Raw genomic sequence first — 17,607 nt, 5'->3', positions numbered from 1 at the left:
GTCTCTCCCTGAAGCTGAGCAAGCGGCTTTGGGTCAGCAGACGGCCAATGCCAGCACCAGCGCCCCAGCTCTCCCAAGCAGGGCTGTGGATTCCTAGTTGAGGTCAAGATCTTAGTGGTGACACTGCTGGCACCAAAATACATTGCCAAATGCTGAAATACAGCACTGGAGCCTGCTCTTGGTGGATTATAAGACAATCCCCCAACCTGCACCTGTGAGGTGGTGGCTTGTGTGCCGGGAACTGGCTCACACCTCGGTGGGAACTGGCTCACACCTCACCCTCAGACACTAGCTCTCCCCCGTTGCCGATTTCTTGGTTACATTTCCACACAAGCTGACAGGAGCAATCTTTTTTCTTGCACTGCTGCCCTTCTTTTCCTCAAGACAGCTTTAGAAACAAGACTGGTAAAGCGAACCATCCCCAAACTAAGCAGGCGTTTGTACTTTGCACCACTAGATGTCCCTCTGCCACTAATTATTTATTCCCGTTAATTCAATCCCTGTTACCCTACCGTGAGCAAAACTACAAAGCTGTCCTCCAGTACCAAACACATCACTCGCTAAGGCCAACACTCGCATCCTCTGGGAGCTGGCAAACTGCTGCCAGCCGCTGGGTTTCAGAGTCAGCGCCGCCACCGGCCCAGGCGCCTCCCCGGGATGCTGTGCCAGGCAGGCAGTTTCGCTGGCAAGGAGGTATCGTTTCCATCAGCCCCACGGACACGGCGGGGGGATGCCCTGCGCAGCCTCCTCCCGATGGGCAGGCTTGTGCAGGAGTGCATTCCAGAAGCAGATGGTAAGAGGACATACCTGGCGATGCTGTGAGGGCCATCACCCCGTAGTAGGAAAAAGCACCAGCTTCAAACTTCATCCCCTCTTTCCCAGCTTCCACTTCCACTTTCCCCTGTTAAGGAAAAGGAGAGAGAGCTGCAATTAAAAGGGACCATAGGTCTCGAGGCACAAGACCAGGCTTGAGCCCTGAAAGCTAATTTTGCCTGACATTCCTAAGCAGTGCCGTGGTCCCTGCAGTTTGTAACGGTGCCTGAAGAGGGACAGACCCCGGAGGGCAATGCGTTCCTGTGCCCTGAGCTACCCTGGTCTTTGGTGCCCTGTGGCCAGCATGAGTCCCTGCAGAGGATTGGGATCACCACAGTGCTTCGGGGTGGTACTATTGCCCTGCTCCAAGTGCTGCCAGGCTGCTTTCCCTCAATGCAGAGTGAAAAAATACTCCCCCAGTATCACAACAAGCTTATATGTAGCACAGGCACCTGGGGTCTTGAGACACCTAGACATTTCGGGCCACAGCTCACATTCACACGAAGAGTCCCCTCTAACACAAACATAGGAAAAGGAGATGGGAGACAACTCGTGAGGAGGCTGTCTGCCTTCACTCTTGAGATTCCTACAGAAACAAAGCCCTTATTCCTGAAGGAGCAGTCTTGGGGCTACTTTGCTTTTCTTGGTTTCTAGCAGTTTTACATATCCCAGCACCCTTAAGATCCTGCTTTTTTGCAGGGTCTTGCCTAGAAGGACCCTCAGTACAAAGCTGTACAAAACCACACTACCACACAAGTGCACCCGTTTCTGAGGTGGGCTGAACAAAATGTTTAATATCACATCCTACAAAGGACTCTAGAACAGAACCCACCGTATCAAACATAGCTGTAAACATCCCAGTTACTTCTGTATGCAAGTAGCCAAAAATAATTGGCTTCTTAGTGGGGCCTGGTCTTGCAGACCACTGCAGACCACTGCAGACAGAAGAAGCCTCATGCAGCTTTCAGGCTGAACTACACAAAGGTTGGGATTTCAGGCAAACAACATAATTACCTGCAATGCTTTCCCTTTGGCTAGGCTGGAAAGGGCAGACAGACTGCCCGTTCCACGTGTACTAAGCAGACTGAACATCAACTGGACACAATCGGGTCAAAATGAGTCCAAAAGGTAGATTTTATTTCTATGTGTTTATTTCATTAAGCACTATTTTAAATACGTAATCATGCCTTTAACTTTACAGTATTGTACTGGGGCAGAAAAACACGAATATGAACTCAACCTGCATGAGCCCTGACACCAAGTCAGTTTGTCCGACTGTCCCAGATGAGAAAACCCACAAAATCTACCTAGCAGGAAGAGAGCGCCTAGCTCACAAATCCACTTTCCTGCTATCACAAGCAACGACTTCATATAATCCCTTTTAAAACCAATTTCACTCCACAACACAAATAAGTAGCTTATTTGTTCATTATAAGCCTTCCAAAAGGTACGATTTCGTCACCCAGGCAAAGACTGGTTATAAACAGAGCTCTTAACCTACTTACTGCTGGTAGTTATTCACCAGCCAAGACCGGGTCTCCAAACTACGTACGCAATGGGCTTTGACCTTCATATACAGTCAGTCTGGAGTTAGTAGCTAAATACGAACTAGTAATTAGTAGTAGGAGTTGAGTTTCAGTTCCAAGACCATTGCTCTATCAGCACATGCAGCACCTCCAAGCTTGCCAGTGGTGGCCATATGAAGACCAGGCATGCTTGGCACAGTCACAGGGGCTGAAATGCCATTAAGAATTCCCCATGCATGCTATTAGATGTGTTCTGCCCTGTTTAAATGCATGCACATGTGTTTTCTGGTTTTCCACTGTTTAATGTTCTAATAGGAATTTTGAAAAAACACGGTTCAAACCGCTGCAGAACTTCCCATTAGCTAAGAGAAAAGCTGTTGCAAACAGGTAGTAACTCTACCGAGATTAAATTGGTAAATTTAATGCACAGAATATACGTTTGTGTTTTGGCATGCATTTACTGTGAAATTATTCTTGGTCTCTCAACATGAGAGAATAAGTCCAAGTCCATTTAAGTAACAAAAGCAGAGTATTTATCCCCTCTTGATCTTTGCAGAACCAATCTTGTTACCATTTTTATAGTATGTACCTACTGCAAGACTCACTTTTCCAAATGCATTATAGAGCTAGCACGTTGTGTTTGCTAAATATTTATTGATTGAAGAATAGCTCAGAAAGAACTGATTGTTCTTTTGTATCGCCCATGTCCTCCATTTACATCTTTGCAGCATTACCTCATTCAGGAGCATTATCTTGCCTCTGGAGTATTTCAGATTGCAACAATTCAGCACGTAAGAAAGAGCAGTTAAAGAGCTACCAGTGGCTCCTCAAACCCTTGAAAAGAAGGATCCTTTTTAAAAAGAGAGTTACGTTGAATCCAGAATATCATATTCCAGTGCTTTCTTAATTGTTGATCACTGACAGCGTTTAAACTCCCCTCCCCCTTTTTTTTTTAAGGCCATGTTAAAGAAGATTTCAAGCCCTGTGTTACAACTTTAGCTATAATGCTTGTGTTTTTATAACCAAAACTGATTTCAGCTATGCAGGATAGAAACATAAGCACCTTTCCAGCAAAATATCTCTTAAAGGACTGTTCCTGCTCGAATGGTGCTAGATAGAAGCTTAAGTTTCTGTGTAAACCTTCACTTAGCCATTCAAGCACTCCTGTCAAGTAACAAAACCTGGGAGATACCAGCACTGGAAGCGATCCTGTACAGAACAAGCAGAAAACAGTCCTTCCACACCACCTAGGGCTCCAAGCTAAAACCCACCCAAATGCAGCAGTCTCGGGGTAGGGCGAGTTCTTAGATGGCAGAGTGCCCAGGAACCGCAGGGGCTGTGGCAGGAGGTGGCATCAGTTCAGTAGATGGTGCAATGCCCCTGCCAAAACCTGCGCTTCTCACAACACCAAAGGTACAGACTTTAAAATTGCACAGAAAAATGTCATTTCTCTAAACTGTCAAACTCCCCATGCCTCCTTTTTCAAAAGGAAAAAACACATTAGAGAAAGCATCCTGACCAAACTCCCATGACATGCCATTTTTTTGCACCCCTATTTTCCAAGCAATGCCAGCTGTATGCAGGGATTCCTTTGCATTGGCTATTCTATTGATACCTAAAGCATAAGTAACTTTCAACAGATGACTGGAAGTGGGAAGTGCTGTCTACCCTTCACAACTGGTTTAACTGAGGCTGAAAGCAGCTGAGTGAGCTCTTCAAGGTTGGCAAGGTCATAAAGGAGGCAGGAGCAGTTCCCAGGAGCCATAGTGCCATTCCCATGTTTGAAAGAAGACAAACTTCAACAACTGGAAGAGGTATAGAGAGGGATATGTCAGGAGATGAAGGATTTTGCACATATCTACATAATCACATGTCTGACCTGTAAAATGAGAACAAAGTAGTCGACGGGCTTGTTTCGCTGGTAGAGGTAGTGTTCTGGGGCTTTCTTGTTCTTCTCGTCGTATTTCAGCTCCTGGATGACGTTGGGATGTTTTAGCAGCCTGAGAAGGATCTTCTCTGACATCTGGGATGGACCAAATGCTTCTACTTCTATAACACAAGATACAACTTGGCATTACACTTCATATGCCTGGCAAGAAGTTAGCAATACTCGTTAATAAGCATTTGCCTATAAAAGACACACAGATGCAGAGAGATCCATTATGGAACTGCAGGCTTCCTGTCTTTTGAGACTGTTAGATTTGTAAGGGGGGGAAAAAAAACAGGAATGCCCCAGCTTTCATTAGTGAAGTATTTTTCAAAACAACCAAAAACCATGTCTTCATCTGAAAGGGAAAAGAAAAAGGCAGTCTTGCCCTCTTGAGAGTTCAGAGTCACAGTTGTATAGGCTCATTGGAGAGTTGTATAAATGGAAGAGCTTTACAATTGGGGCACAGAGAACCTTTGAATTTGTTTTTTCCTTCCTCAAAAGGTATTAAAGTTACTGCATTTATTGCACTTAAAAAAAAAAAATAAATCACTGTTTGGGGCCTAGAAAGTTGCTCTAGATAGATGCTCTACATAAATCAAAGACACAACTGGGGCTGCCACGGTTCATATGGGAAGAGTTACTCAAAGTAAGAGACAGTGCAGGTCAGTTCAAACCATGTGGGATTAATGCCTGACACACAGAACACATCCCCTATCCACTTGCTCTTCAGTGTTCCCAACAGGAGCTGTTTGAAGCGGAAAAGCTCATCCTTGTGTGGGAGAGTTAAGCCAGGGACGTCGAGATTTACACATGCAAACGTATAAGCTTTCCTAACGCCTCATTTCAGGACAGGACTGTTAATGACCCAGTACCTTTCATCTGCTAAAGATACTATTCTCAATTCAGAACAGAGAAACCAAAACTGTAGCTTTCATCTTATTTAGCAGTTGCTTCACAGGCAGACCTGGATTTAAGCTACACAATCCTTTCATCCACAAAACAAGTAGAGAAGCAGCACTGTAAGACTATGTCTGTTGAGCAGGTGTTTGGGGAACTCCATCAAGTCTTGTACCACTACACGAGCAACGCCTTGCTTGCTGTTAAATCCGCATCTTCCTGTTGCACTGCTTCCTTTCACCAAGGACACGCTCACGTGCACATGAGCCGTAGGAGTCCAAGCCTTTTAAGGAATTACTGCCCCTCAGCTGAGATGTGATAACCGATCACGAACGTGTTTCTTTCAAGTCACAGAGGCAAAATAAAGCATGAAGGTGGACTAGGAGCATCTAGGCAGGCAGTTACTGCATCTTAGAGGAGGGGAAGTACTAATTTCCAACTGGAGCTGGCAAACTTGAGACAAAACAACTTTATCATTTTCAACCCATGAATATATGTTGAACATAGCAGTGAAAGACGCCCGTCCAAAAGGCCTGCATGTGGAAAGTCTTTATATGTCAAAGAGAGACAGCACGAGCAATAGGAAGGTATGTTTTCCACAAGCTCTCCTGTTAACAGGTCTCATCTCTGAGGTGAAGGGACCAACTTTACGACGGAAGGCAATATCAGCTGCAAGAAACCATTCAAGGCCCTGGCCCCTCTGCCAGACTGCCCACCCAAGGGCTAAAACATCAAGGTGTTCTGGGATGGAGACAACTGTCCTCTGAAACCTGAAGTCATCAACGGAGGTCACACAAGCCAGCCAGAAATCCATTTTAAAAAGTACAGTTCGACCACCTGCGCAGTCTGCATTAAATGTGTTGGGAGAGTTTTTCACTTGGAGTCAAAAAGCCTCATGGAACAGGTTTAGACCTTCCTGCAAAAAGTCCAGCATCTCTTTCTGGAGAAGGCGCCAGAGTGCAATTACAGTCAGCTGGCCAGTGGTATCGAGTCCTCTTTGGTTTGTTCCCTGAGCTCTTCCTAATGGGGTGTACTTGCTAGTCGTTAATCTGACGGACTCTAGACATGCAGTGCGGCACTTGGCATTCATCCTTACCTTTCAGACCAATTTAAAGTTACTGGTCCACCCCTGGTAAATGTCTCAGAGGGTTCATGCCGACACTGAACACAGGAGAGGAGAGAATTTAAAAAGAAAAACACAACAGTGGCATTATTTGTCACCCCACAATCCAGCCTCCCTTCCCGCCTGCACTGTCCCACCCACCTCACCGGCCTTTGCTGACAAACTGCCTCCGAGGCTCTGGCACGATTGCAAAAAAAGATAACCCGCACTTGCCTGTTGCCAGGAACCGGTGCATTGCCAGGAGGAGCTGCGGTGATATTTTAACCTTCATCTCGCTGTCTGTCTGCTTGAAGGCAGAGAAGTCCTGCTTCCTGTCCCGATGAGCTACTTTCTTTTTCGTCTTGTTATCAGCTGGGGAAGGGAGGGTGGGAAAAGAAAGGAAGGAAGCGATTTCTGTTAGAACGGGGTCCAACACGAACCGCGCTGGACGGAGTCAGCCAAGACGGCCACCCAGAGCACAGGGTGCAGACAAACCCCTCTGCAGTACATGCAAAGCCCTGCTCATTGGCACGCAGCACAAACCAGAAACAACCGGCGAGCCGTGCTGCGGGCTCATCTGGCCGTGAGCCCCTGTCCTGCAGAGCCGGGCACCCACGGTCTCTGTCACTTCCCTGTCCCTTCAATGAGGGGAAAGTGTCTGCTTGCAAACACCTAATTGCAGAGCAGCACTGCATATTACACATAAGGTGCATATGCATTTCTGGGTGGGGAGGAGGAGTCCTGCTCAGTGTTACTAATGATCAAAAGGTGTTGTTCTACAAGAATATCTGTGATAGCTACTTTTTTCATACACATTCCTTAGAAAATTCCCAGCAAGTACATAGACTAAATATACAATGACTTATTTCTTACGCTGTACCACGGCTTCACTGACTCTTCACAGCTTTGATAAAATTCGCATGCCTTTGGTCCAAGTAACTCCCAAATGTCTAGTGCACACAGTTTCTTTTGTCCTGGCCAAACTGCAGCAAAGGCTGGCAAGGTGCACAGCCTGGAGGTGGGAATCTCTGCCTGCTTTACAGGCACTGAAGCCAGAATGAAGTACAGAGTAGCTTCAGGAGTTCAGATACGGGAATTTGCCTGCTAGTGATCCTGGACTCCTCTCCTTTACTCAGTTAAATACTTGCCACTTGGTTCATCTGTGTCTTAAAACAGGCTCTGTGGTGGGGAATCTCCACTTGTGAAAGACAACATGAAAGATGGAGTTGCAGAGGCACAAACAACCCAGCTATTATCATCCACCCACTGAGCTAATCTGCCAAAATGTCTAGGAAACCAGGTAAGTCAAGAGCTATAGGCATGTTGGGGTACAGTATACATCAGTTCCAGGGAGAAGAGGTCTCTGCTCAGATGGCAGGGTCTTGCTCTTCTCTGCTGACACAGTGCGTAAGGTGGCATTGGCTGTAAGCAGCAGAATGCTGTCAGACAGCTCTGAGCTCCACCGTATATTGCAGGAAACCCAAGTCTTGGGGCAATTACTGTGAGCCCCTCAGCCCTGAGGCACAGCTCAGATTCTAGGGCCTTAGTGGGGAAAGATACTGAAAACACTACAGCTACTTGTCTATCAGACCCCTAGTCATTGGTTTTAAATGACTGGACTTTTGAGGGACCACAGGCAGTTCTGGTACATTGATTCACTGCAGAGAATCCGGGCAAGCACACAAAGGGGTGTAGGTGAAGCTAACACTGTGAAACCGCACGCATACTCCCAGGAAGCTGTTGCCAGATTTTGGGTTATGCACGCAAAGACGATTAAAGTGAGGTACCATAGCAAGGAAGCCATTGAGATCTGAGTCCTGTAGGTGTCCAAATATAAGCTACAGACTACATAAGGGTCAGAGCAGTTGAGTTTTGGGCTTGGAAATGCACAGTACTGGTAATTAACAGATTTCTAGAAAGATTTTCCCAAGTCACCTAGCCTTTTAGATATGAATACATTTAGATCCTTAACTTCCCACGGACAAGCCTCCACTATAGGACTATCACAGACTCAACAGCAATACTGTACTGATAGTAACGTGTCTACTCTAGATGTCTAAAGCTCACTCTGTGAGCAGTGCAAATCAGAAAACTTGAAATATTTGTTCCCAAGCACATGGAGAAGAACAGTAACAATCCATGCCCTTTTTCTTCTTTGAAACCAGAAGCCTCTTACCCTAGTAGTACTTTACTCAGGACCTGGACTACATCATGGACTGGAGTTTCTCTTCCAAAAGCAGGAATAGAAACCACCCAAGGGAGTGGTTACAGACTAAAAACAATCCCTGCCTTAAGAATATAGTCTGAGACAGACCTTATCTGTGCTTGCAGTTAAAGGAAAGATGGATACCAAAGCAATAGAAAGTGAATAGGAGAAAAGTCCTCCAGAAGCTCTCACCAGGTCCTACCCTCTTGTAAGAGGTAAGAACAGAAACTGTGCTTTTTCTAAAAAGCTCAGAGAATGCTATTTTTTACAATGCTGTGGCCGAGATGCTTTCTCACAAGGAACTCCGTCATTGCTCTCTTCAGGGAGGCAAAAATCACCACAAGTACAAATTTTGGCCCTGGGACAGGGAAACGTCTCTTCAGCAGGGCAGTAAAGCCTCTTTGTATTTCTCCTGTGAATGAGCTGTACCACTGCAGGCTTCACACTGCATTTCTGGTACCTGAAAACAGAGCCAGCATCACACCATGGGAGGATGCCTTAAATCTTTCCATCTGCGTCAGTCATCAAGGTAAGAGACCCAGGCTCTTAATCAAATGATTGGTGATTTCAACTCCTCCTACTGTTTCCTTGGCACCTTGTCCAGAAACCTTCCCCCAAGAAAAACGTTACACAGTGTGAGCAGAGCCATATGGCTTAAAGCCATTATTCTGGCTTATTTTTGTAAGGGATGGTCTTAATTGTTCTTTGCTATCCAAACAACTTCTGAGCTTCTTGTAAGACATAGGAATCAAGGACTGGATGGTGACAGAAGTAACTGAATCTGGACCAGGTATTTCCCATCTGTCCTTTCTACAGCAAGTGAGATGGAGACCTGGGCACTGAAGTTATCTTGGCATGCTGAAGCAATCTCTGCTTACAGGGTGCCGTGATGCTGTTTGGCTCTGCAACATGAACAATGTGATGCATGAGGGATACCCTCAGCAAAATTTTTGGTGAGATACCAACAAATATTGCAGCTATCTTGAGTAGGTTCTGAGAATATTTAGACTTTTCCTTCAAATCAAAGGCAGCAAGGCTGACCATGAGCTCCTGGGCTGAGGGAGAGAACGCAAGAAGAGGAGGGGTCCGAATACAAGTAACGTTGTGATCTCTCTTGTAATATTCCTGAAATTCCAGGCCTGACGCAGAACACCACAAATGACTGCATGAAAGCATTAAGGAGCCAGCTTGGACTGGAGACAGCTACCGAACAGGGAGTTCAAACCTCAGATCACCCATTCAGTTGGGCGGGCAGGCAGGCAAGCAGGCTGACGGGCGCTGCAAATGCACCCAGACAATGTTCTGGGAAGGTTCTTGTTCTCTTCCTGTGCTCCTTTTTGTCCTTTTGTCTTTAGGACAGAGTAGACATCTGCAGTGAGCTCCAGATGCGAGAATGAGGACAAAAATATTTCAAATGGAAGTGTGGTTCTGTCTGGCATGCAAGAACTGTATAAGGACAGAGACAAGCGACTGCTTGAGATGTGCATCTATCAGATACTCCAGGAAAAGAAAGTACAATTCCCGGAAGACTAGACTCACTGACGCTGTGCCCATACTCAGTACCAGGATGCCCAGCCCAAGGCAGTCGGAGGTGGATGCCAGAGCCTCCCTCAGCACACAGCCCCTGTCCCCCTCTCCCTCATCCCCGCAGTGATGCACACAGCCAGGCTGACAGCCTATGCCCCACACACTGCACAGGTCTTTTAAGCCTGTGAGTTTGTTTCGTTTTAAAAGAAAGGTTTAGGAATTAGCTAGGTTAGTTTTGCCAGTTCTTTTCGTCCCTAGCTGGGAAAACCAGGTTGCCCTGTGTACCACGCATGTTTTGGCAACTGATAGAAAGTCAGCGGGACTAAACCTGAAGCTCTTAAACAGCCTAAAATAGCTTCCCGTAAGGATGCAACTCCTGCAGCCTACCAGCGCTAGGCAGCAGCAGGTTAGCAAGTCCACAGTCCTAATGGTCAACAAGGTAAAAGCATAATTTTCTAATGGGTGGCAACCACCTTGGTATATCTACAGATTAGATTCACACAAAGCTCTGCCCTCCTGGCATAGGATACTGATGTAGACCATGCCAATATCTGTAGGTCTTGGCAGACAAATCAGCATTGCACAACCTTTTCTATGTTGCTACACTTTCACTGGATGACAGTGGAAATACTTACTAGGGCAAACAATTTTTATTCCTGTAGCTCCATGGCTTAAATGGTAGAAGCGATACAGAATTTAGTAGCACGTATACTTAACATACCTGTTTTGACAGCTGTTTGGAAATAGGAATGTTCAGGTAAGATGTGGTCTTCCCCTCAGGGAAATGACTTGCCAAGGCTAAAATAAAATCATTAGGTGAAAGCTATTGCGGCTGCAGCAATGCAGCTCCGTAACAAATGTGCCCCGTGGCCTGGCACTGAATGCCTCTGCAGCAGGGGCTTGCTCGGGGTCGTATTCGCTGAGACAGACGCTGAACAGCACGCAGGTGAGGACATAAAAACGCAATGTGAGCTGATGCTTACAACCAGACTATTATCCACAACACGCAGAACACATGCACAAGGGTGTGTTACGGTAATTCATTTGTAGAAAAATACCAGGTTTTATGTGGGGTAAACCCTCTCTGTATCTGTATGCGTGAAAAACAGCAGCATTCCACTTGCACTAAGGGGATGATTAAACCTGTCTTCAATTAGAAAGAGCTAAATAAGACAGGCCACCAGTCAGACCCAGGTCAGAACGGTGAACTCCATGTTCCTCAAGTGGACTCTGCGGTCTGAGGCCAACACAAAACATACAGTTTTCTCTCTTGGGCCTCTGAAAAGGTTGAGAAATGCTCTCCCACCATGGCTAGGGCCATGGGAGTATAGGACAGATTCCTGTAGTGCATCAACCATGAAAAAATGCTCTAACTTTCCAATACCAAGAGTCAAATGCACTGACAGCTCTTCATCGTGACACTGGCTGAGACGTAGTCAGAGCCTACCTGTGTCATGACAGAAACCTCTTCTCTCCACCCCGTCAGCATCCCCAATACAAAGTCTCATGCTCAGAAGTACTTAGTCTATCCAGATGTTGATAGGTCAGATATATTTAACAATTTTTCTTTTTCCCATCTTCTCCTTGCTCCCAACATCTCTGCAAGCCATAAGACATAGCACATTAGAGCAATCTGAAGAAATATCACACGTCTATTGGGCACGCAACCTTTCAGAAATTCAGCTGCAGAGATTCAGCAGTGAGAGCAGCTTTCAGCAAAAACTGTAAATATACAATTGCTTCTACCCTAACACAGTTCAAATGGATTTTCATGGAAACAGCAGAAAGGCACAGCTCCAACACCAAGGTCAGCCATTTCATCAAATTTCAAGTTTCCATCAAAGCAAAACAAAACATTTTTAAAACTTCAGAATAAAGGCATAACAACACTGCCAAAATTTTTCATAAGGCCTACTTTTAAGTAAACACCTAGCATAGAGCAAATCAGTCCAAAGGTTTCAAGTTGGCTTGGTCTGAGCTGAGCAAGCCAGCTTGGTCTTATAACGAACACCATCGGGGAACTCTAGTACTAGGTGGGGTTACTAGCAGTGACACACTGATATCAACATCAAAAATGAGCTACCTTAATTTATTGTGGACAATAAGGTACCTTCAGTAAACCCAAATCATGTTGCCATCACTACATGAATTGGAAGTGGTTACAGCACAGCAATCTGCCCAAATCCAAAACCTATCACATTTTCTGTGATCCTCACAGCTTCTCTGGATTTCTGCTCTCTCCCTTACTGCTACAGTTTCCTTCAATCTAAACAGTGGAATGAACTCCAGTGCTTCATAAAGAAACTAGAAGTTCATCTTCATGGTACATAGCAGGAGTCATCCCCCAAAATTTTCTGCATCCTCCAGGAAGCCTAGGAAGTGAAGTTTCCCTCCTGTTCTGAACCAGGAATTTTCAATAGCAAAACCTTCCCAGGAAGGAGAGTTTCAAATGAACTCATGTTCACCAGCTCTATTTTGTTAATCGAGGAAGTCTTCAGATAGTAAAATTAAATTCTCATTTCCTTGCCCTCTAACATGCTATTAATGGCCAAAGCTTTTTTTGTCCTTAAGAACAACATAGCATGATCTATGTGGATTCTCTTAACAAACAAGGGAAAGAAAAAAACACTGAAAAGCATATGCAATGTCTTTTCACTCGTAGAAACACGGAAATATCTCAAAGGCGATGAGACAAAGATAGGACCTTTTTGGAGTATAAAAGAAAGCCTGAATTCACCCTGTAAGAGCATTATGTTGTAACTCATTAGCCCAACAATTCATTTGTGAAGGTATGAAAAGAAATCAATACCAACTGGACTTCTGTGATTTGCATAGTAATTAGACTGTTTAGCATATTGTAAAACACAGCTGTGATTTAGGTGAACCTTTGGGCACATAAATACTGGTAAAATACTGACCAGCTACAGAAAGTAGTTCAGGCAATAACAATCTATTAGGAAAAGTAGAAGTCTGTCTATCCCACAGTGTAAAGTGCTCATTTGGCATTTGGCTTGGAGGGAGGATAGAAGATGCTTGCATTGGCCTGAAAAAGATGCTGTAGAAACATTCAGATCCCTTTCATGAGGAAAGAAAAAGAAAGCAAAGGACAGCTGAAGAGGGTTAAAAGTATTTAAAGTTATTATTTCTATTACAATAGATTCTAGAGACATCCTTGTGCTACACATGAACACATAGTAAAAAATAGCATCTGCCAGCAAGTGATCAAAGCACAGATAAGACAGATGAAAAATGACAAGGGAAGTCCTGTATGCACAGGCCAGATGGTGCAGATGGGAAGAGAAGCAAAGACACTTTAAGTAACTGACCAAAGACCAGACCAACTCTAAACTGGGAAAGAAAAGAGTCCAGATCTCTCAAGTCCCAGGTAATGGCTGACCTGCAGCATCATCTCCCTCAACATATGTTGACACAAAGCAAGGAAGGAAGGAGTTGTACTGAATGATAAAAAGAGAAGTCATTTAGGACATGGTGGTTTTCAGCCCTGAAGAAGACTTTCCATTCTCAAGTTTTCTGAACGAGTGACAGAGAGAGACTCTAAAGAGACTCCATTCCCCTTCCTTGAGGCACGGTATTTGCCTGCCTTCTTGCTAAAGTACAGTAGTACATGGACTACAGGCCCTTGAGGCGGAGAGAGGTTGGGGGAAAATGTGGGGGGTCATGAGCACTGTAACAAAAAGGTTTAACAAGGCCACTGTGGCGGAGAACAGCTAGCAGAAGAGACCAGATTGTTGCAGATGTAAACCTTCTTGATGGAAGGGTCAAATAAAGAAACCTCTTCTGTTTCTCAATTAATACAGCATAAAGGGGTGAGGTGCCCATGCTGCGAAAACAAAAATGACTTTGACCATCTGAGGGATCTGCAGGTCATTTGACCATTGAGATTTTAAATCAGCAAGTTAACATCTCTCAAAACACAGCTATGAAACACAAGTGCTGCTGGATGGAGTCTTCCCTCTCATCTATAAACAAAGTGCAAATATTTCTACTCACTGTATAGATCTGTTTCATCCAGAATTTCAGACTTGATGATCTCTTCAATCACATCTTCTAAAGTGACAATTCCCAGGACTTCATAAAAAGGATCCCCTTCTCCTTCATTGTTTACTCTTTGTACTATAGCCAGGTGAGACTTGCCTGCAAGGAGACAGATCAGCAATTTAGACATTTTAGAAATACCTGAAAGATCAGAAATTATAGCAGAATTATAGACACAGGAATAAATAAAAAAACAAAAAGACTGGTGTCAGGCTTCATGAAAAAAGAGGCAAAGTTTAACAGATGCTTAAAATCATAATCTGATTTCTGTCTGAGAAATGCATTCCTGGGTCACATAAATCCACCTAATGCACTAAAAGAGAACAGCTAAAGAGATCAGTGTTCTCTTTCTAATGTCTTTCCCAGTGAAACTGTCACCCTGGCACTGAGTTCATTATATTATCTTGTTGACGGTTGTTCCACTTCTTGTCTCATGCACTGGCAGAGGAAAGCCAGGCTGGAGCCCTTCTTTGCAGTGAGCTCCCGTGGATGTTCTCCTCAAGCCTGGAAACAACAGCAACAATGGCCAAACCACAGAAGCACGTGGACAGGGTAGAGCTGGGGAGAAGAGGTCAGCCCAAGCCATGAGTTTCTCTTTTTCTCCTCCCTCCCTCAAAAATAATTTATTTAGACATGGTCCATGCTTATTTAGGAATTAATTAAAATATTCAAAGTGACAGTTTTCTCAACAAAGAGAAAAGCTAAGATGGGATACACTAGTGGCTCTAAAGATCCCTGAGTTGTGCATCATTCACAGTGTATTCTATAATTCCTAAAGTCCTTTCTGCCATAGGAATAATAATAATATCACGACTCTTCAAATCTGCTTTGATATCTTTGGTTGCCAGTTTCCTCCGCTGCCATTGAAAGCCAGTCCTTTGTAAAGCTGCATAAAAGGTAACACTCAAAGGGTTCACCAAATACAAATGCCATTTTGAAGTATAAATTTAGCAGATATCAATATGCTTTCTGAACTATCAGGAGGTAAGCACCATTGTCTCACATTCTTCTTTGCTAGTCTAAAAAACGATACTTATCCCCATTCGTGGAAGATAACCAAAATAGTTCAACTTTGCTTAGACCCCTTTATAGGCAATACTGTCTGCATGTTTTAAGATTCAGATTATTAGACTAACAAGCATTCAAACTATTCCAACTCAGACTTACTCATGCTTAAAGAATGAAAATATCCCGAACAAATTAGATGAGGGAGGAAAACTTATCAACTGCTGATATAAACATTGCATCAGGTCAAGTCAATTCACTTTGGTAAGTTTTTCACATCTGCTTTCCCAGGGACCCAACATAAGCAGTTAAAAACAAATTCTTGGTGAATGCTGTCTGTCGAAAGTTAAATTCTTTTGCTATTCCCAGCTTGTGATCATTTAAAAGGAATTTTCCAAAGCAGGGTCTAATATTAGACTCAAAATGAAGTTTCCATTCCACTTAGGCGATATTCTCACCAAAGTAACTACTGCATAATCTGATTGTCTTGGAGCTACTCGTTTAGATGCAGATGGACATACTTTAAATACCAACTCCACAGCACTGCTGAGTCTTATCTTGCAGAGACCTTATTCTACAGTGAATTAATAGAAAGATGATTTGTGATTTTAAAGGATCAACATTCACATTGTACTCCAAGTGTTTCACTGTGCCAGGTTTTATTTCTTTGCATTCCTTGCAAGACTTCCAGCTCTTTTTACTGCTCAATGAACAGCATTTAAAAAAAAAAGGGTGACTTCATAAAAACATGAAAGATTTAAGTACTATTATCATTGCCGTTCCCCTGTAATACATTACTCCAATTATATCCTTTCAATATAACAATGCTCAAGAAGAACTGTGGCACAAAAAAATGTCACATGGACAAACCAAATATTGTAAATTATGTCACAGCACCTGCTCAGATATTACTATATTTTCTTTCAAGTCAAAAGGCATAACTCCTTCAAGAACCATTTCTATCACAGACCAGAGCAGCTCATTCGCACATGCTCATTCAGATGCTAATTCCCGAGGATCACCTTTCTCTCCCATTAGTAAGTGGTAAGAGTGCTCAGATCTGTACAAGTGGGTAAAATAAAAAACAACAAACAAGGCTATCAACTCGGTGTTTCAGCTTTGATCAGAATCACCAAATTACAGCCTTCTCCTCCACTTCTGTACTGCCGATGATAAAGATGAACTAGGTGATAAAATTTTACATTTTGAAAAGGACAGCCTTTCTAACAGTGGAGTCCTGGACATGTCTACAAGCAATGGGAGAGATTTATGGAAATGGGGTTGGGGAAGGACGTGAGGGGCTGTAACACCATGGGAGGTTGTGCACGACTTTCAGCCACAAAACCAGTTACGTGCCCTTTACATCGGGGTGGTCCCCACCAAGAATTCAGGATCACTGAAGTATGTTACGCTCTCCCCATTTTAACAGCCACAGCACTCTGATCTGACCAACAGTACCTAATGTGAGACAAGTGACCAAAATCTGAACCAGCTACTGCTCTCTTATGCAAAGAGAGCTGATAAGGAATAGTTATGGAAGGGTATCAGAGATTTTGCACCTTCTACAATGAAAAAGAAGGCTAGAAACATTTTTTCTGGCTCTGCCATAATCTCTGATTTTTAGGGTTTTTTTATTTATCACCCAAAGTATTGAGACCATTGAAACTTGTCATAGTTTCAAATGTAATTGGACTTTTTAGTGGGTAGCATTGATATCGCAGCTCTACTTTCACCATTGAAACTATATGTTGCAAAAAGTTTATCTGTTGAAAATAGATAAATTATCCAAATGTAGGCTGACACTAGCCTTCCTTCCCTCTTGACTGTCAAGTTTTCCTGTTCCTGACTTTCATGAACCCATCACTTTGCTGGGGTCAGATTAATCAGGCTGCCTCTAAAAGGCTGCTTTTTGCTCCCAAAGTCGTCTCCTTCCTTTGCATTGGCTCCAATGCTCATGCAGTCACTTGACAAGACAGACCAGATCTGAAAATTGCGTTTCTTGGGTCTCTGCAAGTTAATTTTGATCCAGATCCAATAATTTGCCAGAAATCTTCAGACTGCGGAACAAGCATTGGCACTGGTGATGGAGGTGTCACGAAGATGCATTCCCAGACTGGCTGCCCCCTCAGGCTGCTGCACAGATGACTGCAAAATACCCTCCACGTATGGAAGTAATCAAGGCAGAAAAGGCTAAAGTAAAGGAAAAGCCAGAGGAGTGTAAAGACTTCTTTATACATCGTAAAAGGGCACAACACAGCATGTGCCCAACTTTAAAAGTGGCCTGTGAGTAAAATAATGACTCCTCTGAGCGTTTTAAATATAAATTGGCTACAGCTTTATTCAAAGGCCACTCGTATTTGTCATACCTTTTTACTCAACTGAGAAAGAGAGGTTTCATCTGTATTTTCCACTGCTAAGGACATACAATACATATCCAACAAGGAACTGAATAAAGTAAATATCCAGGTAAGGAAACCTGGACTGTCTATAGTATTCCTAGGGCTTTGAGAGCAGAACACAAATGAAACAGAGAGAGCAAGCGTGC

The 17,607-nt window shown here is 43.9% G+C and overlaps 1 protein-coding gene across 3 annotated transcripts in view; it reads right to left on the bottom strand.

Annotated features, from left to right (window-relative positions):
* Positions 1-17,607, bottom strand: part of CNNM2 (cyclin and CBS domain divalent metal cation transport mediator 2) — a 130,213-nt gene that overhangs the window by 17,272 nt on the left and 95,334 nt on the right. For all 3 annotated transcript variants that reach the window (XR_015706462.1, XM_009476016.2, XM_087765509.1), the window contains exons 2-5: positions 14,013-14,156; positions 6,503-6,640; positions 4,219-4,388; positions 808-901 (exon numbers count right to left, since the gene is read on the bottom strand). Coding sequence is in view for 2 of the 3 variants with exons in the window: in XM_009476016.2 (XP_009474291.2) it covers positions 808-901; positions 4,219-4,388; positions 6,503-6,640; positions 14,013-14,156 (546 nt within the window). In the remaining variant the exon portion in view is untranslated. The remainder of the gene's footprint in view (positions 1-807; positions 902-4,218; positions 4,389-6,502; positions 6,641-14,012; positions 14,157-17,607) is intronic.

Source organism: Nipponia nippon, unplaced genomic scaffold, assembly GCF_047370975.1.
Source record: "Nipponia nippon isolate SJK-2023a ecotype South Korea unplaced genomic scaffold, ASM4737097v1 scaffold_3, whole genome shotgun sequence".
NCBI classification, from domain to species: domain Eukaryota; kingdom Metazoa; phylum Chordata; class Aves; order Pelecaniformes; family Threskiornithidae; genus Nipponia; species Nipponia nippon.
Note: the sequence above shows the minus strand (reverse complement) of the source record. Positions and strands in the feature narration are given on the sequence as shown.